At 50.0% G+C, this 25,842-nt stretch overlaps 1 protein-coding gene across 1 annotated transcript; it reads right to left on the minus strand.

Annotated features, from left to right (window-relative positions):
• Positions 1-25,295, minus strand: SLC9A6 (solute carrier family 9 member A6). The gene is made up of 16 exons (XM_050901571.1): positions 25,004-25,295; positions 18,397-18,596; positions 17,938-18,015; positions 17,188-17,264; positions 16,146-16,258; positions 13,698-13,803; positions 9,953-10,094; positions 9,620-9,725; positions 9,305-9,393; positions 8,974-9,087; positions 7,256-7,367; positions 6,631-6,784; positions 6,421-6,451; positions 5,082-5,161; positions 4,336-4,441; positions 1-3,441 (listed from the first exon to the last, which is right to left on the minus strand). Exons 1-16 carry the CDS (start codon positions 25,278-25,280, stop codon positions 3,166-3,168), a joined length of 2,061 nt encoding a protein of 686 aa, XP_050757528.1. The 5' UTR covers positions 25,281-25,295; the 3' UTR covers positions 1-3,165.
• Positions 25,296-25,842: the final 547 nt, after the last annotated feature.

Raw genomic sequence — 25,842 nt, forward strand, 5'->3', positions numbered from 1 at the left:
TCACTTTGCTACAGATTTATTTCCGTGTGAATTAATGAAATGGTACACACAATTCCAGAAAAAAAAAAAATCTTTTATAGGCCCATAATCCTTCTTTCACAGTACAACGCAACAGTAAAGGATTTAGTCAGTGTAAACAGAAGGTCCAATAGTGATCATCAGCTATCACAGATTAGCTGCACAAACACCACAACTACGGAGTTAATGCCATTACCACACAAATCGACAGTACCAGTACAAATCATAACTTTACCTACAATGCTTTTTCATGTGCAAAAACCATGAAAATTCAATTTACAGAAGAAGGGCACTTCTCTAAATCTTCGTGGGAGCTGTAAACTGCCTCCTCGGGGCTGTCTTATCTACTTGGCAAAAGGTCTCGGGGCCTGATTCTCCAAGGTACCCTTAACTTCATCTGCAGCACACAAGCCATCAGGGCTCTGCATCTGAAAACCAGGCACTCGTGTATTCTCTGCTGCAGCAGGACAAGGAAAATAATCAGCTGAGGATGAACCTGAGTCACTTATTAAATCACTCCTGAATTTCAGCTTAGATTCATTCATTCACCAAGACTATTCAAAACAATCCTGGTTATATTATGTATGGATCATAAGAGTTCACAGGTAACCCATAAAATCATCATTTGTTAACTTTTTTTTCTTTACTGTACTAAATGAACAGTCACTGGCATCAAAAGCTGAGGCTTATGGTAATGTGTTGGCAAGCTTAAAGAGAGTGGATAAATTATTGAAGTCGAAGGGTCAGAGAAAGAGAGGAATGCTACCTAGGCTACGGTAAAACGTTACGCTGTGGCCATCTCACAGCGCTTGGCTGCAAATCTGCACCTCAGCTGGGGACTGCCTGGGAGGGAGCCCTGCGCTGCCCTTACGCTGCGCCGGTGCACGGGGCCTGCCGATGGGACCACGGGCTTTCACGGGGAGCAGAACCGTTCTGCACCTCCGGCTGCACCAACGCCAGCTTTGTAAATTGAATTCATAGTCAGATTATACAGGAAAAAACAAGAGGTAGTTATTTATCATACCTCTTCAAAAAGGCAAAACAAACAAAAAACAGGATGTAGAAGTGATGCAGTAAACCTAAAGTCAACGGGTACCTACTTTTTTTCTGGTTTTGTTTTTGTTTTTTTTTTTAAACACATGAAGTTAAATTACAGACATCATATAAAATGCACGCTTTATGGAATTCCTGCATAGCAGGAAACAAAGAGGCTAGCGCTAATCCAACAGCTACGTTAACAGCGAGACTGCCATTTACCGGTGCAAGGAAGATGCCCTATCTAAATACAAACAGAGCGTTACCCCCCTTCTAGAGGAGTCCTATGGCAACACTTATACATTTTGTTCAGAAGGAAAAAGAAAGCATTTTCTTCGGGATAAACTGCCAAAATAATTAGTTTCACATCCATAAATTTAAGGCAATGTTACTTAGACCTGAGAAAATGAAAAAAAAGAAAAAAGTTTAAATTTGTTTTCTCAACTATGCATATACACTCAAAATTTTAGTATTTCCTGTCTCCTCCAACCCTCAGGTGGTGCTGGAGAAAACAGCCATAGGGAAACTGCTCTGAGGTCTCAGGGTCGGATCCTGAGAGATGGAGAGTTTGTTCCAAGGAAAGCTAACGGGAGCTGTGAGTGCTCAGACTCATCCGGCTCTTTTTCATATATTCTTTTTTTAAACACCTCTGTTTAAGCCCTCTGGAGAGGGTTAACTCCAGAATGGACCTGTAGTGCACCGGTAACCCTGAAAGGTTTGTATAGCGAAACTGCAGCTAAAATAGACAATAAAATCACATACAGTAAATTTCTGTGATTCCCCCTTTTTCAGGAGAAAAAGAAGGATGTCAGCGTTAACAATTTCACTGCACCTTTAGCCATTCCCATAACTACAGAGTAAATCCTTTAACACTAGTGTGAAATCACAAATTGTTCTGTGCTCTTCCTTGGAAAATAAAAATAAAAATTTAAAAAAAAAAAAAATCAACTCGCAAACATTTCTCGTTAAATGGTAAGAGACATGAGAGAGATGTGGTGGGGATTACAGACACACAGCATGCTAAGGAGTTATTAAACAAAGTGCAATGATTTTTGACTATACAGGAGGACGGACGGACAACTCCCCTTCAGTACCACCTAGATGCTCAATACCTCTGGAGAGGTCCGGAGGTACCGTGTCAATCTGTAGCCGTAAAGCTTGTGTTCGAGGTTAGCCGGGCTCCACGGCCCCGTGTGCAACTGCGGTAGCTCTGCACATCTTAGCTACATCTGTGACTGCAGGAGAAGGGATTCGCTCGCACAAAGACAAACATTTCACGTTTCGCTTCCCAAACGTGAAATTTAGTTGCCAATTGAGGATTTGATGGCTGGTTCTAGAAAGCTGCTCGAGCCACAACTGAAAGATGGACTCAGCCCTAAAATCTGTGCACGCCTGGTGTAGCTTCTGTGGGATCACCTCCTTCTCCTAAACATGACTACAGACACAAACCATCCCTCTCTCCTGCTCCCATCCAAGCAGCCAGACACCTGCAGTCCTTGCTATCAGCTTTGGCCGGTGCCTGCCGTTAGCCCGCTAAAGCAAGGCTTGGGCAGAGGGTCACTAAAAAGCAGAAAGTCTCCAGGTCCCAGCTCAGGTTCCCACAAAGCGAACAAGTTTATCACCGGCTGCTGCCTGGCGAGAGGGTCTGTGGGCAGATTTTTCGCTGAGATTTCAAACGTGACTATCCAAAGCTCAGAGACCAAAAAAAAACCCAAAACCAATCCTCATCTGAATAGAAAGCGATTTCCACTGCTCGCCAGCACCTCCCTACCCTCCTCTCCCAGGCTCAAATGATGAACAGGGAGTCAGCTCCTTTACTTACCCCACTGGGAACTAAACCCTTCATCAAATCACACATTAAAGAAGCTCACTGTGTGCAAAAGACTCTTACGCTAAAACAGTTCCACCCTACACAGTGCAGTCAACACAGTTTTTAACTTAAATTTGCAGCTTGTTCTTTACAAGTGCTTCGCAGAGAATATTTATATTCTTCTGACACCATATAAATAATATTTATACAGCTTAGACATTTTGAGACATGCATTAGACTTTAGGTAGTACATATTTCTTGATCATATATGCAAATATTACTGTCAATTAAACCGAGCAACCTTATGCTGGACCATGTCTTGCGTTATCCAGGACATTTGACGGTGGCTCCGAATCGTCCATGGGAAGGACCAGGCGCGTTCCCCGGATTACGAGTTCATGGTCCCCAAAAGCAAGCTCCCGATCGAGCGCGTCTTCAGAGCTGTTTCCCACGAACCGCCGTGACGTGCCACTGGATGCGACGGAGTCGGTGTTGACGGTGGAATCCCCGTAGGTCAGACTGATGTCCCCGTCGTTCAAAATGAGGTCAGAGTCATCGTCCTTCAGCTGCTCTTGATTCTGGGCAACAAACAGGAGGAAAGTGCTGTTTAACTCTTCCTGAATAGCTATGTTTGCAATCGCAGTGGCGGTGAACGAGCAGATAAAGGGAGCGAATCACAGACTCTCCTGCACCATGACCATAACCAGATGTGCCACACACACATCTCTCAGCCCAGGAGACTCGCACAACGCGCCAACTTCTCTGCAGACTGCCTACAAGGGCTCTCTTGGCTCTTCTTTCTGATGCCATAGCCAGATACACAGGGAATGCAATTTTGAGTGGCTTTGACAGGACTAAAATACTCATGACCACAGGAATCGCATTGCCGACCCATCAGAGCCATCTCTGTTTTGTGCAGGGAACTTGATGCTGATACTTTGCTGGCAGGGCAAGAAAACTCCTGCCACGGAGAGCTGCCGCTGCAAGGTGCTCCTGGGCACGGCAATGCCCTGAATGCTGCGGCCCTGCCAGAGAGCCGTGCCGGCACCAGCCACCCACAGAGCCACGAGAGGCCAAGCCTGACCAGCAAACCCAGCTCCTCGAAGAGCGCGGGTGCACACAGGCTCTGCAGCGATGGTGGAAGAGGTCGCTCCCTACAGGCTCTCCAAAGCTGCTTGTCATCTCCTTGCCCCTCTGGGCTGCTCAAACAAGGGCTCTTTACCATTTCAGGAGAAAGTCAGCCCTGGTTCAGATGCTGGCAACCCTGAATACACCACGAATCCCTTCATGACGAAACAGTTAGCTGGAAAAGCAAAATGCTCACGGGAATTAGCTCATCCATCAGTCCCAGTATCTGATCTCCCCCCAGGCTCTCAGCTCAATGCTGCAGAGCAGCATCCAAAAGCCACGCAGAAATGTAAACATGTCAAACTCCACTAACACTGTGACAGAAAGGACACCAGTGGACTCACTTCGTACGCCTGCGGACTTGTCAGGCACCGGGCAATAGGCCCACAGCACCCCGGGAGCGTGGTCGTCAGAGGAGGACCGCTATGCGTCAGCAGGGGCTTTAGATAGCTACAGAGAGGGTTAAGGAAGAAAGAGGAACAGGGCAACGTCGATAAGTCGAGGGGTGGGATGCAGAGGTAGCAGCGAGGAACTCAGTGTCTCAAGGAAATCACAGGAAGGAAAAAAACACAAGTCCCTGGAAGCACAAAAATTATAGGGATGAGCAACATGAATGCAACCAAAAAGTGGGACATGAGCGGACCAGGACACAGTCCCAGTAAGAAAAGGCTTAGCAGCATCACTTGTCCCATCATCCTGTGCCTCTCAGCCTGGCAAATCACTCCTCCACTAATTCATGGCAAAGCATTTGAAAGGGAGGAGGGGCACAGATCTAGCAAGAGGGCTACAAATGAGAAGACCTCTGCCCTTCCTCCCTGCCTGCCACTGGGATCGAGGACCTCCAAGGCTGGAATCCCAGGGGAGCCCCGCTTTGAACTGAGCTACCGCTGCATTCCCACTGACGGCGGGTGGAAATGGTCATTTCTCCCAGCCACAGACACAAGGAGGTGCAAATCAAAAATCAGCAGTGTGACAGGAAAGCAAACGCTGGCTCCTCTGCTAAGCGGGGAGCGAGTCACGCTCCGAATCAACGGAGTTGCTCGGCAGACAGGATTTGGCACGGCATGCGCCGACTGCCGTTCAAGGATACTTGTGATCGAAGTTGTACCACATGCGGAAGAGCCAGGCGCTTTCTGCCTTCGTACTTCTCCTCTCGCTCTCCGGGATGCCCTGCAGGAGAGCAAAACATTAAACAGCAGCAGAGCAACGTGCCACAATGTGGATCAGGGCCAGGACCCCCCACGAGGCACCGGGTTATCCCCAGGGGGACATAAGAAGACACACACCTTCCCACTGCCTCTTCAGAAACCTTTAGGTTGCGGCAAGCATAAGGGCGTTCACACCACAACAGGCTGAAGGTGCTTCCGGCACCACGCTCTGCATTTAGCAGTGTGCAACAGCCTTAGGGAGGTGGTATCAAAGTACAGAGTGACCATTTTTCTGCTAAAGCCTTCCAGTTTCTGGCTCCAAGGTTTAAAGTGCCTCGGAGCAGGCAGCTGCATCCAGACATCACATTAAATAGTAACTGACAGGTCCAACCTCCAGCAAATCTTGCCTGAGATTTTTGTATGCAAGTAATCATGTGTTAGGGGACTCCTGGCTTCCTTTTAGTTGGAGAAAAAAATACTAAACTGTTTGGAGGGGACTATGAATACAATTACATATTTCACAGAAATTTGGCTTTCAGATTTATGGCTCTGGGCTGCCTTTAGCATTTGACGCTTTCCCTCCAGGAGGTGAACAGCCCAATAAATGGCTCTGAATAAAATGAACCTCCAAGGTGCAGAACCCACACTGAAATCAATTAGAGCCACAGCCACAGCACGACGGGGCTGCAGAGGCACGAGCAAGACAGCTCGGGGCTACTGGGCAGGAAAACTCCCAATGCCACAGGGCTCCAGCATTTATCTCAGCGCGGTCGGTGGTTCCTGGGCTGCCACGCAACTACCCACAGGAAACGTGGAGGCAAAAGAGAGGTTGAGGGTACCTGTGGGTAAAAGTGGGATGGAAGATGCTAGGCCAGTAACGGTCTAATTAATAGGCCAGCAAATGGCATTTCTGTACTGCCCTGGACGCTGGGGTGAGGCAGAAAGCCTCCGTGTCACGCACATTTTGATATTTATTTCAGATCCAGCAAGGGAGAGACTGAATCTATCGCAGCAGTAATGTGGACTGACTAAACAGTCCAGCATTACTTCTACGCCCTTCTTTCCAACTGAATAAAAGCAAGCCTCATTATAACTAGAGGGCACAGAAAAGCCATGACTCCCACTGACTGCAAACTCTTTCACCAGAGGAGCTAAAAACTCTCCTACAGCTGGAAGGGAGCGGAGCACAGGCAGGCATTTACAGGGTCTCCATGTAACCCCTGCACCGACGAGCACAGTGCAAATTCCTCTACAGAGGCTGCCCAGCGGCGCCGCACTCACCACATTCTCCTGATCCGCATCCACACCAACTCTGCGGAGGAGAAAATGAGCACAGGGTTAGGACAAGCAATGCCAGGTGGGTAGGCACCGTGGTTCAGGGGGAAGGACGTGATCTTCCTCTTGTCCCTTAAAACCGAGCACCTTAATGTAAGAGCGGGACGAGGGAGAGGACGTGCTGCGCCAGGAGAGCCCCATACACGCCGTACTCACCGGATATTCAGGCAGGACAGCATGGCCGTGGTGCCCCCACCGAAAACCCACACCGTAAAGAAGACGATGAGGAGCGTCGTGCTGAACATCATCTGCCGGGCGTAGGTGGCCGTGTCACGGATGGCCAAGGCAAATGCCATGGCTCCTCGCAGCCCTGCCAGGGAAGGGATGACAGAAGAGCTGTGTTAGCCCACGGCACAGGCAGCTGCCCCCACCGCAGGCTTCCCCACCCAGGATTTACATCACGCTGCCCCATCACACTGTCCGGTCCTGTCTGTCTGACAGGACATCCACCACCGGAGGAGACCACAGTGCTTTAGCGTGACAACTTCACAGCACACGTTGTGAAAGCCTGGGTTATCACCACTCTTTCCCAGCCCAGAAAGGCAAACCCTCCTCCTGCCCCACGATGTGCACTCAAGTGCAGGGCAGGAGGAGCTCATTCCTACATCTCAAAACCAAGGCATTCACACCACTGAGTCTAAGGGAGCCCTTTCCTGCCCAGCCTCTTCTCCAGACATTGCCCGTAAGAGATTTAGAGTTGAATAAGGAATATTTCCAGGTGCTCGGGGGCAAGGAAGTGCAGATGGGCCACATGGTCGGAGGCAAGGATGCAATAACGTACCAGCAAACATCATCATATGCTGTAAATTTGTTCCGATCTTATTTCTTCTCCCCAAATTCAGTAAAAATGACAGTGGGTAAATATTGGCAGCTCTTCCTAGGAAGATAGCAAGCTGTATTTGCACACGTTAAGGAAATTGCTCTTCCTATGTCTCCCATCGAATCCCACCTCTGCACACAGAGCCCATTTCTACTGCCCGATGGAAACGTTGGGGAGCCTCAGAAATGCTGGTCCTCTGGATGCAAAGATAACCACCCAGCTCTGAGTGCTACAGCAGTGTGGGAAGAGCACGCTACTGCCTCACCGAAGCAAAGTACACATTGCAATTCAGGAACAGCATACAGAGGCAAGCACAAATAAACAAGCGAAATGATGAGAGGGCAGATTAGACAAGTGAGAGGAGAGAGAAACCACCATTTCCCACCGTATGCTCTCCCCTGCCAGGTCTGTTTGCCACCTCAAGAATTATTTGTCCTCTGTGAAGCTCAAGTTATCACAGCTACCACAACCCGTCTGACATTCCCCGGCACGCCACACTTCATGGCTGGGTTTGAAGCTTTAAGCCAAGTCCCGTTCCCAAAGATTATTCAGCAAAACGAAAGCAGCAGCAGCTGAGAAGGAAACAAAAAAACCCTAATACTCTTTCTGTTTTCATAGCCTGCGAGATACAAGAATCACCAGCCCCTTCATATTGCTTTTTATCTTTGAAGCTGTGTCTTTTAATACCAGCACCCAGATGGCAAAAATAATCCTGGAGCCAATATTCAGCGCAGCCTTGAATAATATGGAAAATGCTTCCAGCTTTTATGTTCTTTCCTGAACATCATGAATTTGCATAAGAGACGTATTTCATGATCTCTCTCATGAATGAGCTATTTCATCAGCGAGTTAGCCAGTTCCTACTGAAGAGGCACAGCATAAAATTTCAATCTAGCCACCCAAATGGCATTTCCCTGCTCTTCACTCCCTTTACCCCACTGCAACCCCGCAAAAGCTCATTGGGGAAATCCAGCAGACCCCACTGCAAACCCACATGCCAGCACTAGCAGAGATAACGACGTTTTATTTATCAGTATAAGCCTGCTTCAGTGCAGGCAAAGGGTGAAAATAGTTCTGCACATCTAAACTGGCTTCCCTGTGATATGAAAAAAATTCCTTCAAAATCCTTGTTTTTCTGAGACATACCAGGACCAATAGCTTGTTTCCATTAGCATCAGCCTGCAGAAGGGGAAATCCTTTCTCATGACATCATTCAGAGGCATCTACTGTAGCTTTAACTGTGCTATTTGACCAAAAAAAAAAAAAAAAAGCTTTCTTCAAGGCCAACCAAATGGAATAGCAGAGAAAAGAGGACATAAACAGCTATACCAGGCGGTCCCCATTTGTGAAGCCACTCCTGGTGCCACGCTGCCTCGTGACGAAGCCTGGTGCTTCAGCATCACGTTCGCATCGAACGCCGAGTCCCTGCAGCATTTGATTGAAATGCTCACGAAAGGAGACAAGACGGGGAAGAAAAAAAACCAGAAAAGCTGGGAAAAGAATCTCCATCTTCTTAAAATAACCAGCAAAGGCACCACTACACAGGAGAAATCCCCTTTTAAAAATAAAGCTAGACTGACTGAAAAAAAACTCCACACATTTGAATGAAAAACACAGATTGGGAATGAGGCACCTCTCCCTTTCTTTTTTTGTCTTATAAAAGGGGCTCCAAAGGATACGAAAGCCCCCACCACGAAGGTAGGGTTAAAGACATGGTTCTGGAAGGTGAACAGTGCAAGTCCCATGTAGGAGAAGATGAAGTTTTCTGCCAAGAAATTCAGGAGCTCAAACAACTGAAAGAGAAAAACAAATTAAAAGTGAATTAGACATAACACAGATTTAACAAGAAAAACATGTTAGCCCATCCATCACGCAATAAATACTTCTGCAGAAGCAACCCTAGTAAAATCCATCTGTAGAAAGACAGATGCACCTAATTCTGGCTAGAGGGAAGGAAAAAATATTGAACTTGAAATTCAGAGAGGCTGAAGGGGGCTGAGGAGCTCTCACCTGCTTAGTTCTGTGTTGGGACTCTGTAGATAAGTTGTTATAGGTATAATGGGCCTGTGTGATCCCGCAGAAGAGTACGGCCACCACACCTGGGGAGCAGAGCATCACGTTAGACTCCTGGTCATGAAAAGGGAGCTAGGCTGCACCCCCGTGGTGTAGGGGACTTAATGCAATAACCCCAGAACCCAGAATAATTAAACTTTTGAAAGCAGAGGGAGAGCCCCAGCTGCAATCGATACTGGGAGAAGCAAAACTCAATAGCCCCATCATCCCTGCAGATCTCCGTCCCAGGCGCAGGGCTGTGCTGGAGCTTGCCTGTAAAGCCACATGCTTCGGCCAGCAGGAACGTGCTCCAGGACATCAAGAAGAACAAGCCAGTCTCCAGCAATGGGAACTCCCGAAGTTTGGTGAACTTGGTGACGTTGCAGATGGTTAAGGACAATTTGGAGAGAAACTGTAGGCTAAGAGTATATCAAATCCAGTTGTGTATCACAGCAACGCTACACAGCCTACCCCTAAAAAGGCTATGGCACTGCCTTTCATTAATTTAGGCTACAAATCATGAAACACTGCATCTGGATGAGATGCAGCACAGCAAAAAAATAAGCTGTTATGCAAACACTTGGAAAAAAACAACAAAAAGGATATTAAAGCTGTCACAACTCCAGTGGCTGCTCCCATTGCAAAAGATCCACTGAATATCCCCAGGAAGATCCCGATGGACTTGAACATCGCTGTGACATCAAACGTGTGGCTGTTGTCGCCTGCCGGCTGGTATGCAACAATCGAACTGAAAGAGGGAGGAAAAGCACACACAAGAACAAAACACTGCTTAGTCTGCAGGGAGAGGCACCTCCACGGTACTACGTGAGCTTTGCAAAGTGCCACGATCGCTGCAAACACCGAGCCTGAGAAATCAGGGAGACAAAACCCGAGTCCCACACTGCAATCCCTCTGCGTTCACAGCATGCAGGTGCAGCGCGCCCACCCTGTCCCGGGGAGTTTGGGATCCCCTGCACTCCCGGCTGGCTTTCTACAGTTCAGCCACCCCTCCTAGGCACGGCTCTGCATTTGCTGCTCTTAGACATTAGAGAGCATCGGACCAAAGCCCGTCTCTTGCATGATCTCCTGCAAATACATTCGCTAGGCGACAGTCCGTCATTTATGATGGTATTTTGGGGGTTTGGAATCAGCTCTCTATAAAGTCAGGCACTCTGGGACCACAAAGCATTCGAGTGGGAAGCCTACATTTCTCTGTCAACTCCACAGAGGCGGCTGATGTGAATATCCCCTGGAGAACTGTAAGTTATGCCATTTTACCGCATTTAACGTGCACTAAATTTATTTTGCACTGCTCCGAGTTCTGAAGTGAAATATTGCAGGGTAGCAAGGCAAACGGCAACACTGTTATCTTCATCCACCAAACTTCAACAGACCTTTGTGATGAGATGGCAAATAGGTCTGCCACGCTGATCCCATCTCTGAATCTGCTCCCTCCTAACTCCTGATGAGCTGAGCCTTGCATCAGCCATTCCACTGTTTTACTTGGAAAGACTGAGATACAGGGGGGCCCTTAGCCATCTCCTAAATCCCATTTATTGACTCCTTACATCGCTTTCTTTGATGTAAACTTACCAAAAACATTAACTTCCTAGTTAGCAATCCCTCGCCTGGCTCTGTTAAAACTCTTGGATGTGAACTTTAAACATTTGCTGTTTAACCTCCTGAGTTATGCTGGAACGGAAAGTTACTGCCTTGTGCACACATCCTGCAGCCTTCTCCCCTAACTACACACCAACATTTTTCTGCAACATGCATGACAATCCTCCCCCTTCCAACACGTCACGGGTCACTTCCCCTGCTAAACTTCCCTGCTTTTAATACATTTCATTTTTCTGCATTGTCTTTTACACTGCAAGCCACAGATTTCTCCCTGTGATTTAATTTCTTTTGTCAATCCTGTCTTATACTTCCTGTTCACCAACGTGCTCTTATTCTGGGGTTTGGGGTTTGGGGGTTTTTTTTAAATCCAGACCGGTTTCGTTTCCCCTCCATAACCGACTGTTTGGATGTCAGGTTTGCGTTTTAACCTCTTACAGTTTTCCTTCTGGTTTTGCTTTTTGCATCACTAATAAGACATTATTGCCAGCTGCCCTTCATGTGCTTTATTTCCCCTGTCCTTCCCCATGGGGCTCCCTGTGGCATTTAGCCCCTGTGAAACCTTCTGTCAGAAGAAGCAGGTAGAGACCCTGCGGCTGCATTTACCCGCCTGCTCCCGAACCGCAGCCCCGGCACCTCGCTGCCCACCGGCTTTCGTTCTGGGTTCAATTCCTGTTCATCCTGCAACTGGTTCCCTGCCGCCAAGCCAGGCCAGGCCAAGATAGCACAAGGCAGGAACAGAAAGGCACAGATCCTGCTCCCCAAGCACGGGAACGGGCGTTTGCCCGGGACTGAAAGCAGGGAGGAGAGGAGCCTCGGGGGCACCGAGCTCCCGGCAGAAACCGTGGAGGAGTCCCAGCACCTCATCCTCCCCCGGCGCAGGGATGGTGCCCACAGCGCTCGCTTTCACCACGTGCAAGGAGCCGATGGCACTTCTTGGGGCAATCACCGAACCCCCACACACGGCCAGCTGTGGCTGGAGCCCCTCTTCACCCCTGGGACAAGGCAGCACCCACCACCAGCCGTCACCCAGGTGGCAGCTCCTCCATCAGCACAGCTCACCCAGAAACCTCCATATTCTCCATCTTCCCAACTCACCCTTGCATCTCCTAACTGGGGAGCCGGTCTTCTGCTTGTGGGAGCAGAACCGTCCCCACGGAGTTCCCCCTCTTATGCCTCTGCTGTGAAACAGGCAAATGCCAAACTAAATTTAAAAAAGGGGAACCACAAATAGGAGCTCTGGACTGCTCTTGGAGGAGCTCTCCTCCCTGGAGCAAGAGGTCTTCACCTCCTCCTTGCACCTAAGATGTGGTTGTGTCCAGGTGAGTCGAGGCTGCCCTTGAGATGCCTGCACCGACCGGTACCTGCTGTGCTGACCGGGGCTGCCTTACGTTGCTTATGGTGACTGCGAAGACAAAGACCATGGCAAGCTTTAAAACGGGTACAGGTTAAGTCCTGAGAAGCCCTTGAGAAGTCAGCATGCTGCTGGGCTGGGCTGCACAAAAGCCTTGCAGCAAAATAACTGCTGACTGCAGCTCAGAGCTGCTGTTTTGGTGCAAATTATCTTATTTCAGGGAGGGGGGTCGATTGAACTCAGCTTGTGGAAAGAGGAAAGCGGGAAATCAGAGCAACACCTACAAAGCTGGTACTGAAACAGTGCAAGAGGCAAATCACTGCGGCACACGGTGCAGTCACCTACGTGTGCGGAGATCCACCACAAATATCATTACTCTGATGCTGAACCCACCCACTCCTACCCAGAACCTCCAGGCACAGGCTGGAAGACCCTGTTCCTTCCTCACTCTGGATCACTTCTTAAACACGACCTGGCTGTGCAGCATTTATTCTCGCACCAGCAGTGACACATCCAGCATAAAAGCCAGAGCGAGCAATACAAACAGTTCCAGAAACCTCAACAGAAACATTCAATTCAGTAAATACAACTCATGCGGGTGGCGATACGCAGCTCACAATATGTTACTTGCTGCCTCCACCTCAGTAAAGCCCACGCAACCAGCACGCCGGAGTGACAAGTATTCCAGAAATATTTTCTGCATTAGTCTTAGCTATACATTAACCTGTCACCATTGCAGATATTATATATTTCCAAACAAATCGCCGTAATGACAACACAGGGAAAACGCAGATAAAATATGTCCTACATGCAGAGGACATAAAATATTAAAGAATATAAAACATTCTTTAGAAAGCCAGCAAGTTTCCCATGTGTTCAGTCCAGGGTATTAACTCTGGCTGTAAGAAATACCATCTTCTTGGTGCACAGAAAGTGGGGAGAGAAAGGAAACAGCTGCTTTACCAACTATTTCCACCTAAACAAAAGCAGGTATTTGTGGACGGGAAGGAAGGCAGGTAGGAGCAAAGCCATCAGCAATGGGTTTCAGTGGGATCCTGTGGCTGAAAAGCAGATATGGTGCTTTTCCCATTTCAGAGGACATAAAAACTTCCTTCTGGCTGGGTCAACTGGCCATAAAAGCAAAACAAAACTATCCATCATGCAGGGGGAAGTTGTAAGGACAACCTGCAATCCCAAGCTGCTGTCTGCAATGAGGAGATGCATCAGAAGGTCACTACGGCTTTTCAGGACACTTAATATGGAAATCTCCTCTTGCAAACACTGATGCTCCTATTTTACAGGAGCAAGGCTGAGTGGCTCCCCCCAACACCTGACATGTAACATACATAACAATTAAAAATAAAAACAGAACACACTTACGAAGACAGCACTATGGCAACGGCATCATTGAGGACGCTTTCGCCAAAGAGAAGGGCATACAGCTCAACATCAACCTGGAGTTCATGGAATATGGCAAGAACAGTCACTGACAAATAGAAAAATAGAGAGACATTCAAAAAGGTGCCGTTATTTTGGTGTAATCAAAGACAAAACGCCCCTTTTCAGAAAGCTGCCTTCCTGCACATCTGTGCCACTCTGCTGCCATGCTGCCAGCTGCCCCCCGTGCTCCCTTTGAGAATCTTCCTTCCGCCCTTTAAGATTTGGATTTGCTTTTATCATTTCCCTCCTCCTCCTTTTACTAAAACACATCCTGGGCATTAGGTCTGTTAAGTCTTTAGCAGGCAGACATGAGCAAACTCTACTCTGAGCTTCCTGAGGGTCTGAGCTCGCAGGCTGGACCACGGTACCACGCTGACACAAGCCACCCAGCTTTTGGGATGCCATTAGCTCGGAGCATCAGGGAGAGCCTTCCTCCACCTGCAGAAGGCCAGGAGGATGCAGGCTTGTCCAGGATGACGGCTGTCTTTTCCTTCCATCCCTGATACTCAGAATGAAATCCTCAGATTCAACACAAGTTGACACACTGGAAATGCCAGCTGGAAAAAGCCAGGCATCGGCTCAAACCCCATTCAGGGGTTTCTTGTGATTTACGGCCACGTGGCAGAGATCGGAGTACCCTCAAGCCCTTCTGCAATCGAGCGGCTCCAAGAAGATAAGGAAAACACAGCAGGTTTTGCATATCAGCCTTGCAAAAACATCACAACGTCTAAAGCAAGCAAGATGTAACACATGGTGCATCATGCACAGCTCAGGCTGCTGCAGAGGGCTGAGCTAATTCCAATCAACTTCTCTGAAAGTCCTTTAAAACAGCATTCAGGGACTCATCTGTACACAGTAAAGGGGGTTTAATCCATTTACGCACAGGGAAACGCTCCATTTTTACCTGTGAAATCTTCTTGTTCCTATTTCGAAGCCTGAAGAAGGGACGCGACGCCGACAGCTTGTCTGCAGCATTACTAGGCATTATTTCTACCTATGGTCCTTGCCTGGCCTCTGCCCATCTGCCATCAGATCTACCACACCGCCATCACGTCTGTGAGGTGCTCCCTGCTTTGCAAACGTGTCCCCCTCTTGGTGTCAACACCCCGGCTAAGTTACGGGGAGGATGCTCGACCTCGCAGCCACACAGGAACAGCTCCCCGCTAAAGGAACTGGTGGCCTGAATGCATGCCCACCCAAGACACGTTCAGAGAAGCTGGGAAATCATTTTACCTTATTTTTTAAGTTTGTTTGGGTTTTTTTTTTAATAAAAATATCAGCAGTAATAGCCACACCAATACCTGGCAAACCTTAGGGAAACATAAAAAATAAATTTTTTAAAAACTCCTGGGGAATGCATGTCTCGCATTTCCACCTGGCAGACAGATGTGGTTACTGCCACGTTATCCTGCAGGTTATGTTCTGCCGTGTTATTCTTGCATACATGCATAGACATACAATGCTCCTCATTTTGCCTTTGAAAACAGAAATGACTCATTGTTAAGATGAGCAGGTAAAAGTCCCAATTCATCTGGAAACGACAGCCACTGGCACTTGTTTCAAAAGGGCAGAAGACTTGGCTTATCCAGGCGTGCAATCTTTCCCTTCCAAGCAAAACTGACCAATATCTGCATTTAAAAAATCCGCCAAAGCTACTGTAACATCAGGAGGAGGGCAATGCTGTCACCCCCCAGCCCCACCACACTGGTCTCAAACGTAGCAGCCAGGCTGCAAAGGCAGAAGTTCAAGCCCTGTTCAGCAAAGGGCAGGAGGAAAGAGAGGCCTTTCTGTGGTCCTGTGTTTTGAGGTGAAGCTGGAACATGCAAATAAACAGCTACCATGTAAAAGCAACCATGAACTAAGTAAAATTCAGTTGGACAAGGCATGTTTTGATTTATAAAGTGCATCAGTAGACCAAGATGTCACTACTGTCCTCAGTACTGCTCATTAAGATCAGTTTTCAATGAGATTTGCACCTTCCAAAATCCCATCCAAATGGAAACGGAAGAAAATCGCTAAACTAACTAAACCTATCAGCTGAACCCTCCCCACATTACACATCTTGTTGTGCATCAGCTCTTGGCACAGGATGGCAGAGGCACAGTGGACCTGTCCCAAAACCCAGCGAAGTCAAGAGAGAGACTGCCTAGGACTTCACTGCAAACAAAGATTCAGGAAAACAGAGGTTTGGAAGATATATTACACATAACTGAAGGAAATAAAAAGGCATGGAGACAAATTTGACCTCTAAGAATGTCATAAAAAAATTAAACTCCAAAATTCAGAAGGAGGGAACTTGCAGGGGTTTCAGACTTTCTTCCCCTCTTCACAACTCAAAACAGATCAAAATGTAGGTAAAATGAGGGAAAAAATAACCACCTAACATACCTGGGTCAGTAGCCGATACGATGGCACCGAATAGGAGGCAGTCAGTGAAGTAGAAGTCTCCCCCGATCTGCCCAGTGACTTTCATCAGCGCCACACAGCCATACACGACAGAGCTGGTGATTAGAAGAGGCAATTACTCATCTCTGCAGTGCATTAAAATGACATTGAAATGGGCTCGATTCCCCTGAATTTGCCAGATTAACCCCTAAAGTTATCCAAACGCAGGAACACCAAAGAACGGCACTGCGTGAGCTGAGCCTGATGAAACCCCAGGACCGCGCACACCAAAGCACCCGCCGCACCGGACCACAAACACGGTGCCGGTGAGGAACCGGGACTGAAACTCCTCCACGAGCATAACACGGCTAAAGAAAAGCAGCAGCCAGACTCGTAGGGTCTCATGATCGCTTTGCAGTGTTTCACATTAACACATTTCAGTGGGATGACCTTGGCCTGACTTTGAAACAGCCAAAACTTTCAGCGAGGAACAGATAATGTGGATGCTGAGTTTGCATGAATCCACTGGACTCTCCAGTGGAAAACACCCTACGCCAGCCTGCGTGCTACTATTCAGAGTGTGAATCATCTAGCTCCCTCTGTGCATAGGGATAAATAATATGAAACACAATCTGTGCTCACTAGGCACCTGCTTCCAGCAAGTAAGGACAGGACATGCATTTACGATCCTGCCCTCTACTCTTGTGTCTCACACTTGTTAGGGCTATGCTTTCAATAATTTGAAGCTACTGACTGTTTTTTCAAGACAGTCTTCAGAGAAGCGTGAAACTTTCCTTGCCATGTATGTAACTATTCTGTATGGGACACTGAGAAAGCACTACGCCATTAGACAGCAATCACCCTATCCACACAGCAAAAGTTTGGACAGTAAACAGTATTATTTGCCGCTGCCGAGCAGCAGTAGCAGAGAGCCTGTGTGATCTTTCAGGGCTGGGATTAGCGGCCGCAGCTCCGGGCTCAGAGCACTGCCTCCAAGAGCGGCTCAAAATCCTGTGGAAGAACCAGACCAGCTCCAACTACTCACCCGATCACCAGGCAGGAAATTGCAGTGCCGAGAAAAGCATATGCTAGGATGGATCCCAAGTTTCTGAAGAAGTGCCTCTAGAAGGAGGAGAAAAAAAAAACAACCCTGAATTATATTTTGCTAACGGTTTATTTCAAGCCTGCACAGGCACCCACACAGTGTCCGTAGCAACTTGGACCTAGCTCAGACACCACGAGCTGGACAAGAATGGCTGAACGGTGCCCAGCACAACGGTGTACGCTGCCAGACCAGCAGGTCTTAATGCGGCATTAATAAACATGAACATATCATTTTGTTGTACCATGTATTTAATAAGGTGCTGTTCCAAGTCCTGGGAACTGATTTCCTAACCCAGCAGCATTCCTCCTTCCTTCTCCCGCAAGCTAAACAGGATCGTTTTCCTCTCCTTCCAAATCAGCATTTCAGAGAGCTGCTGCTTTCTAAAACCTTCCCACCCTCCTATGTGTTTCGAAAGCAAGGATGGCTGAAATGGCCCAGCTGACCTCAAAAACCCCTGCACAAACCCGTGCTGGAAATGGTTGAAGTTGCTGACCCTTCCCGGGACAGAAGGACGGACGAGACTGACTGGAGCACTCTCAGCCCTGCTTCCTACAATCCTTCATGTACTGGGGAAAACCGTACCCAGGTCCACAGCCTTGGCCTGCTGAGCAAGCATTAAAGCACTCTCAAGTATTAAAAATGCTCTGGAGGCAGAAGAAGTAAAAATGTAGGCGCTGTAAAGGCACGTACCCTTTTCAAGCTGTAGCCTGCATAAAATATAATTGGAGGAAGCAAAATGTTGAAGAATACTTCAGGATCAAAAGTCACCTGTTAAGGGAAAAAAAAAAAAAAACAACAGTAAAATGGCTTGTTAAGACTTTGCAAGACAAAACACAAATAAGAATGTCATATAAAATACACGGAGGAAACCCCGTACCCCCGCCAGATGAAATGCTGTTGGATGAATGCTGAGGATGTGTCTGTGATCTTTGGGAGACACAGCTCAGAGTCCAAACAGCTTAAATTAAGATCAGCTGAAACTAGAGTTTCATGACATTGTGTTCAACTTATAATTTATATCCGATCACAATCTGACTGAAGTTAAAAAAAAAAAAAAAAAACAATAAAATCACTTAATCCAGCAGATACAGGACCCGTCCCCATGGGGGGAGTGGGGAGCATCGCCTCTCCAATCGCCGACTCCCTTACCTTTCTCAGCATCTCATTATCCTGGACGTTATTGAGCTCCTGGGCGCTAATCTCCCCCTTCAGGGTGTACTCATAGTACTTTCCACTGACATTCACCAGCAGCGTGGCGGGACTGGTCTGCACTTGGCAGCTCAGCGTCACATTGTTGATGTCGCTGGGGACATGGATGCCGTAGCGCAGGACCACGCCGACCAGGACCCCTGGGGAGGTACATGCACTGGTGAGATGAGCCATGGCAAACTCCTGGGATGATCTCTTTGAGCATGGATGCAGCATCAGGCACACCAGGATCCTGACCCTCTGCTCAGCTGCTGAGCACAACCACCACCCAAATAATTGCCCGCGCAATACTAAACCATCCGTGTCCTCCCGTGAGCCATGCAAACGCTCCATGCTCATGCGGACTTTCTAACACCAGCCATGGACCGGTCCTGAAGGCTTTTAATTACCCAGCAATCAGTCAGACCCTCGCTCTAGCGCAGTGAACAGCCTACATCGAGGGCACGCTGGTTTTCTTAGGGCAAGCACCCTGGTATTGCTGGCACACAGCTGGGGACCTGAGCAAGGCACTGCTCACCTGTGCCCAAACTATGCACGTTGCTCCTGGAAACCTGACAGCATCATGTTTTGCCACTACAGAAATATATTAAACCCTTCGTTTTTGTAGGGGATTAAAAAAGGTACCAAGCAACCATCACAAACGCTTTGAGGATAGTGAGCATCCTTCACAAGACGCTGCAGCACCATACAGCCTCCTCCCACACCAGGGAGCTTTTGCAGCGCACAGCAGCGATCCCCATTTTATAAAAAATGTGAAAGTTTTGCCTTCCAGGCCGACCACCCAGGTCTGCTCCTTGCCCTCTGCAAGCTTCAGCTCTGCACCACGAGGAGCAGCCCCAGGGCAGCCCCGCGAGCCAACGCTGCCTCCGGCTCAGCAGCTGTGCGGCAGTATCGTGGGGTTAATTTGAAAGTCAGCAATTCATACGGCACTTTTCGTTTGCAGCACAGCTGATGAGCTGCGCTCTGAGGCCTCGCAGCCAGATTAACGGCATTTGCACAGCGCAGGCTCCTCCAGCTCCTTCTCACCCACATGGTGTGCAGAGTGCTCTCCTGGCAGAGCTTTTTGACATCTGCAGGCTGGGGAGGAGGGATGTCCCACAAGACACCTTTCCACGTAGCCTTCAGCACAAAGGGTTTGGAAACTCCTTGATTAAGGCAGCGCTGAGCCGCCACAGAAATCCTGGATCTTAACCCCATCTCTGAACCACACATTTATGAAAAGCTTTCAGACACGTGGGAACTAAACAGAGACCGCAACACTCGGAAGGCTTCTCTATTTGCCTCCCAGGATGCTCCTGCTTCTTTACTGTTGCCTTAATTAAGATCTTGCTCTGTGCTTTCCTACAGGCAGGGCGCAACCCCAACCGAAGGGAACACCAAACTCTTCCTCCGCCGCCATCTCACAGGAGCAGAGCCTGGGCAGGAGCTCTGCCGTGGCCGGGCAGGAGATTGCGGGGCCCCAGCACGTTCAGCATCTCTTGCAGCCAGTTCCCGACCTGCTGCCCGTTTTTTGCCTTCTCTTGCCATGACAGCAGTTTTCCAGGACGAGATTTGCTCATTTTGCTGACGGCCAGAAGAAAAGCCCCCACCTCCCATCCCAGGGGATGTCATGCACAGCAGGGCCACCCAAGCACATATCCAGGCCATGAGCAGAGGCAGAATTGGCTGCAGAGACTCACTGCTGCTAACCCATCACACCAGTGACACAGATGGCTCATCTCAGGGACCAAGCTGACAGACCCGGGCGCTGCACCCAAAACCCCGTCCCTGGTCTAATACGGCACTTCTGCAGCACAGCTGAGCTGCTCTCGCCAACCTACCGATGCTTTTAAGCCATGCACAGTCGACCATGTGCTCACCACATGCTTTGGGCTTTATCCTGCACTGCACCGTTGGCACAAAATCGCCCCGACAGTAGCAGAAAAGGTCCCTCTTGGCACAACCAGGCACGGTCAGCTCCAGCAAGGAGAGCTGCTTCAGGGAACGTCACACTGTGCAGAGCACCTGAGAGCTGCTTTTACACTAGCATCACTAACAGGGGACACCAAAGAGGAATCCTTTTGCTTACTTTTCTGCTAGCCTCTTTGTTCCTGTGATCTTCCAGTGCTCCAGAAATAAAAGTATGGAAATGAAGGCAAGGATGTCAAGAACATCGAGATGCCACAGCACATATTTACATGAGCATGTGGCGGGGGGGATGCATGGCACCACAGCATCGGGACAAAACACCCAGGTTTCCTTTCACCCAGAAGATGATGACCCCCGAGGTACCATGGGAGACAACCAAAATTCTTCACTGGGATAATGTGAGCTTCAGAGGGTTATTTACATCTGCTTACAACTATTAAGCAGCTTTAAACAGTTACAGTGAGAATTCAGATGAAAGGGAGGAAAGCCAGACTGGGGAGCTCATTCACCCTCTGCCCTCGCAACTGCTCCTCTGCTCCTACGGAGCAAGCAGCACCAGGTACACCACGTTCTGCAGCCCTCCAGAGCTACCTAGGGCGGCTTTTAAGAAGTCTTTTTTAAAAAAAAAAAAGGTTTATTTTAGAGCTTCATGCAGGAGTCAGAAATCTCCAGCAGCAGCAGCTGCCTGCCTTTTCTCAGACGGAAACCCATCCAGCGACCCCTTTAATGCCCGGGCTCAGCACTTGGAGATGAGAGGCCCTGCAGGAGGAAGGAGGGACGGACGGATGGACGGACGTCGCTGCTGGGAATTCAGAAGGGATCCTGACTCACCCACCTCTCCGCTCTTAATCCCTGTCCCAAAGCAGCACTACATCTGATAGCACCCCTGCTCGTCCTCGCCGTCTCGCTTACCCGGGCAGCTGCTCCCCGGCCCCGCGTGCCGGCCATGCTCCAGCCGCAGCCAAATTCCCACTCTGGCTAGGAATGGGATAAGGGAAAAGGGCCAGATAAACTTACAATATCTGCCAAGATCACTGTGCTTGGGGCTCCCAAAATCAGGCATTTTACCTTGCCCTGTAACACACTGCCCGGGAGGCTTCCAGAGCTCTCTGGACCGAGGTGGGAAAAGACGCCCACGAGCAAACACACATCCGCACAAAGAGCTCGTGGGCACCGAGGGTGAACCAGCCAGCATCGCGCCAGCGGCTTCCGACACAGAGATACCATCAGAGTTACTGACAGGGAAAGCACACTGCTGCGCTGCTTAAAGCCAATTATTCTGCCAACATTAAGATGACCCCACCACCGGCCCCTCCTGCCCAACGGCGGATCTCTAATCAACCCGCCCCACGTAACGATGCTCGCTGGTGGCACTTGGGACAAAGTCGACTCGGATGCCAAGTTTTTTCAGACCCCAAACTCAGTCCTAAGCTCAGGCTACCTAGACCAAGCCCAGGGGACTGTGTAGGTCCTCCTGGTTCTGACGGTCTCTTAGGAAATGGTTCAAACTCTCTTGGCGCTCAAAGGGCCATCCTAGCAGCAACCCGTGAGCCGCTCCACCAGTATCGACATGCTTTTGCAGCCAGAAGTTTTACAAAACTGAGCCCTGGGAGGGAGCAGAGCGGAGGGAACCTGACACCGAGGAAGCTGCCAGCCGAAAGCTGCAAGGAGTAGAGAAGCTAAAGGCAAAGCTGGTAAATTAATTGAGTTCTTTTATGCAAAGTGCAAGAGATTATTTTCATTGCATTTCTCCCAACTTCATTAAAAAGAACAAAAGCCCATGGGCTTTTTTTTTTTAGGTGCTGTTGAACATTTCCGAGGTAAGGTTTTAAATGAAGACTAATATATTACCATCCAGGCACTTAACAACAATGGAAGCACGCAGGATCCCAGGCGAGCATTAATCTGGACACCAAAAGGAAAGAAAAATGTAGCGAGTAACTGAAGACATCCTGAAAACAAGCAATTTAGACATACGCAATCCAGGGGCCGAGTGGGAACACGTACAAGGAAACTAAACTTATAGAGAAGCTCCTGTCACATCCAGCATCAGACCCCAAGAAGAACTGAAACAAGATTGTTCAATTAATCATCCTAAATGTTGAGTACCTCGGACGCGGGAACCTCATTTTAAATACTGAAATGAAGCTTAGAGGCGACTAAACACCTATTGTCTATCACCGTGAAATGACTCCAGCCTGCGTCCAGCTCTGGAACATCAAATCTGAGCTGACAGTGTAATTTGTAAGATATAAATCCACCCAGAGCAAGAGCTTATAACTTACAGTAAAAACACAGACACCAAGGAAACTCTGATGTATTTCAGCAAGAAGAGGTGTATGCAAAAGTTTTATTTGACTTAGTTGTTGGGTTTTTTTTAATTAGAAAAAGACAAGCTTTTACACATTGCTTCTCTCGCTTAGATTTCAGGGTCTGTTTTGCAGCCTGCCTGCTGCAGCACTTCCACATTTTCAGTGGACTTCCCCGAGGCTGAAAGCATCGCAGGGGCTGAAAACATCGCAGGGGGCTGCGGAGAGCAAAGCAGAAGCGGTACCTGCTTTGCACCCTGCAGCTTTTAAGTTGTCGCTGTAAAACAACAGCATCTCACCGCTCCTTGGGAAATTACACATCCCTTTTCCTACGGCAGCTGTCACAACCTGAGAAGCAAATGCCAAAAGCCTTGATAGCAGGGAAAAACTCGGGGTCTTCTGCATGACCAGACGGGTGACATTACCAATTTCACCAGCAATTCTCTAAGCACAGTCTGCAAAAGAGCAGACAGAAAAGTTGCATTTTATAGATCGGCAGGAGACCAAAACGACCTGAGTCATCCTCTGAGAACAAGGGGAGCACTCAGGTGGGTCAGGGAGAATGGAGAACCAAGAGGAAGAAAACTCCGGGAGAAGAAGAACAAGGTTAAGGACAAGTTTGAAAGCATGAAAGGAACAGAAAGTCTGTGTGTCGGCGAGCTCCGGGGCAGCAGGAGAAGGAAGGCCTTCCGTGCTGGAAGCACATGCTCCCACAGCACAGCTCCCGTCCCGGGGAGGTGACCACCCCTGCCCCGGGCCGGAGGCCAGCAATGCCTGCACCTGCCTCAGCCGTGGCTTGCAGGAATCTGAAAAGGCAGACCAGTATTTTATGCCTCTGGGCTGACGCAAGCGTCTCCACCCCTTCGTTTGGAAGGACACTTCCAATTAACTGAAACTTAGGATCACAAAAGGCAACGGCCCAAATGGGTCAAGTCACAGCCTTCAGAGCAAAGTTTTCTGCTGGGCGGGGAACTCGGCCACGTTGCTGCTCTGACCAAGCTTGGTCGCACATCACCTACAACCAGCAAGAGCAAGGACAGCACAGAGAAGAGACACTAACCACAGCACTCAGCAGAAGACATCTTTTCAATCCTAAACTCAACAAATCTTGTCTAGATGAGGATCCGTGGCCGCGTTAATCGCTCCCCCAGCACAACTCCCAGTCCTACTTTGGTTGAACTCCAAGTCACGCTAAATAACTCGGGCAGAGCCACGTGTGGCATCTCCATACAATGGTTCAGGCCACTTCACGAGGCCACATCACGTCAGTAAATCACAGGCCACCGTTAAAATCCAACCAGCTACACACCCGCTCCCCTGACTGACGGCCTCGCTCCACTTCTTGTGGGCACACATGTGGGGGATCTCACCGAGAGGGAGGACAAACCCCAAAAGTAGGAGCTTATGCACACAGGCCCTCGAGCAACAGGACATGAGGCTGCTGGCCCTGTGGGTCTCTGAGCACGGCAAAGGGTGGGAGCATCTCCCCAAATGGCCTCTCCACTCTTCTCGGACAGCTTCTGGAGATTCAGGCACTCTAAACATAGGGTGGAAACACAACCTCTGGCCCCAGCATGAGGGATGCAAGGCTCCTGACCAGTGCAAAGCCTGGTCTATGCTGCCCCAAGTCCCCGCTCTCAGCCCTGGAGCAGGTAAGCGGGACTTGCCGGTGCTCGGTGCCATGGTTTTGAGGCCGCTTGGCATGTGGTAGCCCCCAACCCCACCAGCTTCACCCATGCTGCGGCCGCCCTGCGAGGCCGCCTGGGAAAACCCAACCAGTTCCTCACTGCCAGAGATTTCGGAGTAACGCTGCCCTCGAGAGCCCTCGATATCCGGGGTTTGGAAAACGACCAACCCTCCCTCCAGCAACACCCAGATAACGCTCAGCACACGGCAAGCCGGGACGGGGCGCGCAGCCCGGCCATCCCAGCGAGATGGGAGCATCCGCCTGCAGCTGGGAGGGGATGCGGCGTGTCCCCCCGGATCCCCGCACCCCTTCGCCCACGCGGACGTCCACGAAACAAGCCCTGTCGTAGCCCCTCGGCAAGGGGCCACCAAGCACCGAAGAAGGCAACGGTGGGCTGCTGGTCCCCACCGCTGGTGCCATGAAAGCGGGCGGCCGGGCACCAACCCAGACGCTCCAGTTGGCCCGGCACAGAGCCGGGACTGGTTTGGACGGGGCTCCCAGTGTTCAGGGCAGGGCGGGCAGCACTCGCTGCCCGCTCCCGCTGCTCCCTCGCCTCACGGGTTTCCCACGGAGGGGGGGACGTGGGTGCGGGGGGGGGGGGGGGGGGACACGACACGTGCGTGGGGGTGCCGGCGCCCCTCACCGTAGATCATGGCGAGGCCGGTCTCGTGGAGGAAGCGGGCGCGGCGGTGCTTGAAGAGCCAGATGGTGAGGATGGTGAGGGTGAGCAGCAGGATGAAGACGAGCAGGTTGGCGCTGTCCTGCCGGTGGCTCTCCTCCGCCGCCTTCTCCGACACGATCTCCTCCTCCAGCGCCCCGGGACGCGCCGCCGCCGCCGCCACCACCTCCCCGCCCGCCGCCCCCCGCACCCACAGCCCCGCCGCCCCCGCCGCCGCCAGCACCGGCCCCGGCCCCGCCATCGCCCCGGTACCGGCCGGGCCCCGCCGCCACCAGGAAGCGGCGCTGGGCGCAGGCGCTGCGGGGCGGGGACAGCGCTGCCGGGAGCCCGGATAGGGACGGGGCTGGGGCGGGAGCGCGGGGCCGCCGGGCTGAGGGGAAGGTTGGCGACGGAGAAAAGGGTGTTGTGTTTTTTTTTAAGCCAGCAAAGTACAAGAGCCGGGGGGGGGGCGAGGCGGGGGGGGGGGGGGGAGGAGGAGGGGTGCGAAGGCGGCGCCTGGGGGCTCGTAAGGGTGAAAGCGGGGTTGCAAGCGAGCAGAGGAAGGTTTGCAAGAGGAAAGGGTTGCCTGGTTGTGAAGGCGGCTGCAAGCTTGCAAAAGGGGAGGAATCAGGCCGCAGGGGTGTAAGGGACGGAGGGCTGCAAGGGAAGGCTTGCAGGAGTGCTGGGAAAGGGGTTGCAAGGGTGCAAAAAGGGGGTTGCAAGGGGGAAGGTGGCCAGAGTGCAAGGAGGTTTGCAAGAGGAAAAAAAAATTCCCCAAACAGGCTTGCTGCAAGGAAGAAGTTTTGCACAGGCCTTGGCTTTGC

This window comes from Gymnogyps californianus, chromosome 9 (assembly GCF_018139145.2).
Source record: "Gymnogyps californianus isolate 813 chromosome 9, ASM1813914v2, whole genome shotgun sequence".
Classification (NCBI taxonomy): Eukaryota; Metazoa; Chordata; class Aves; order Accipitriformes; family Cathartidae; genus Gymnogyps; species Gymnogyps californianus.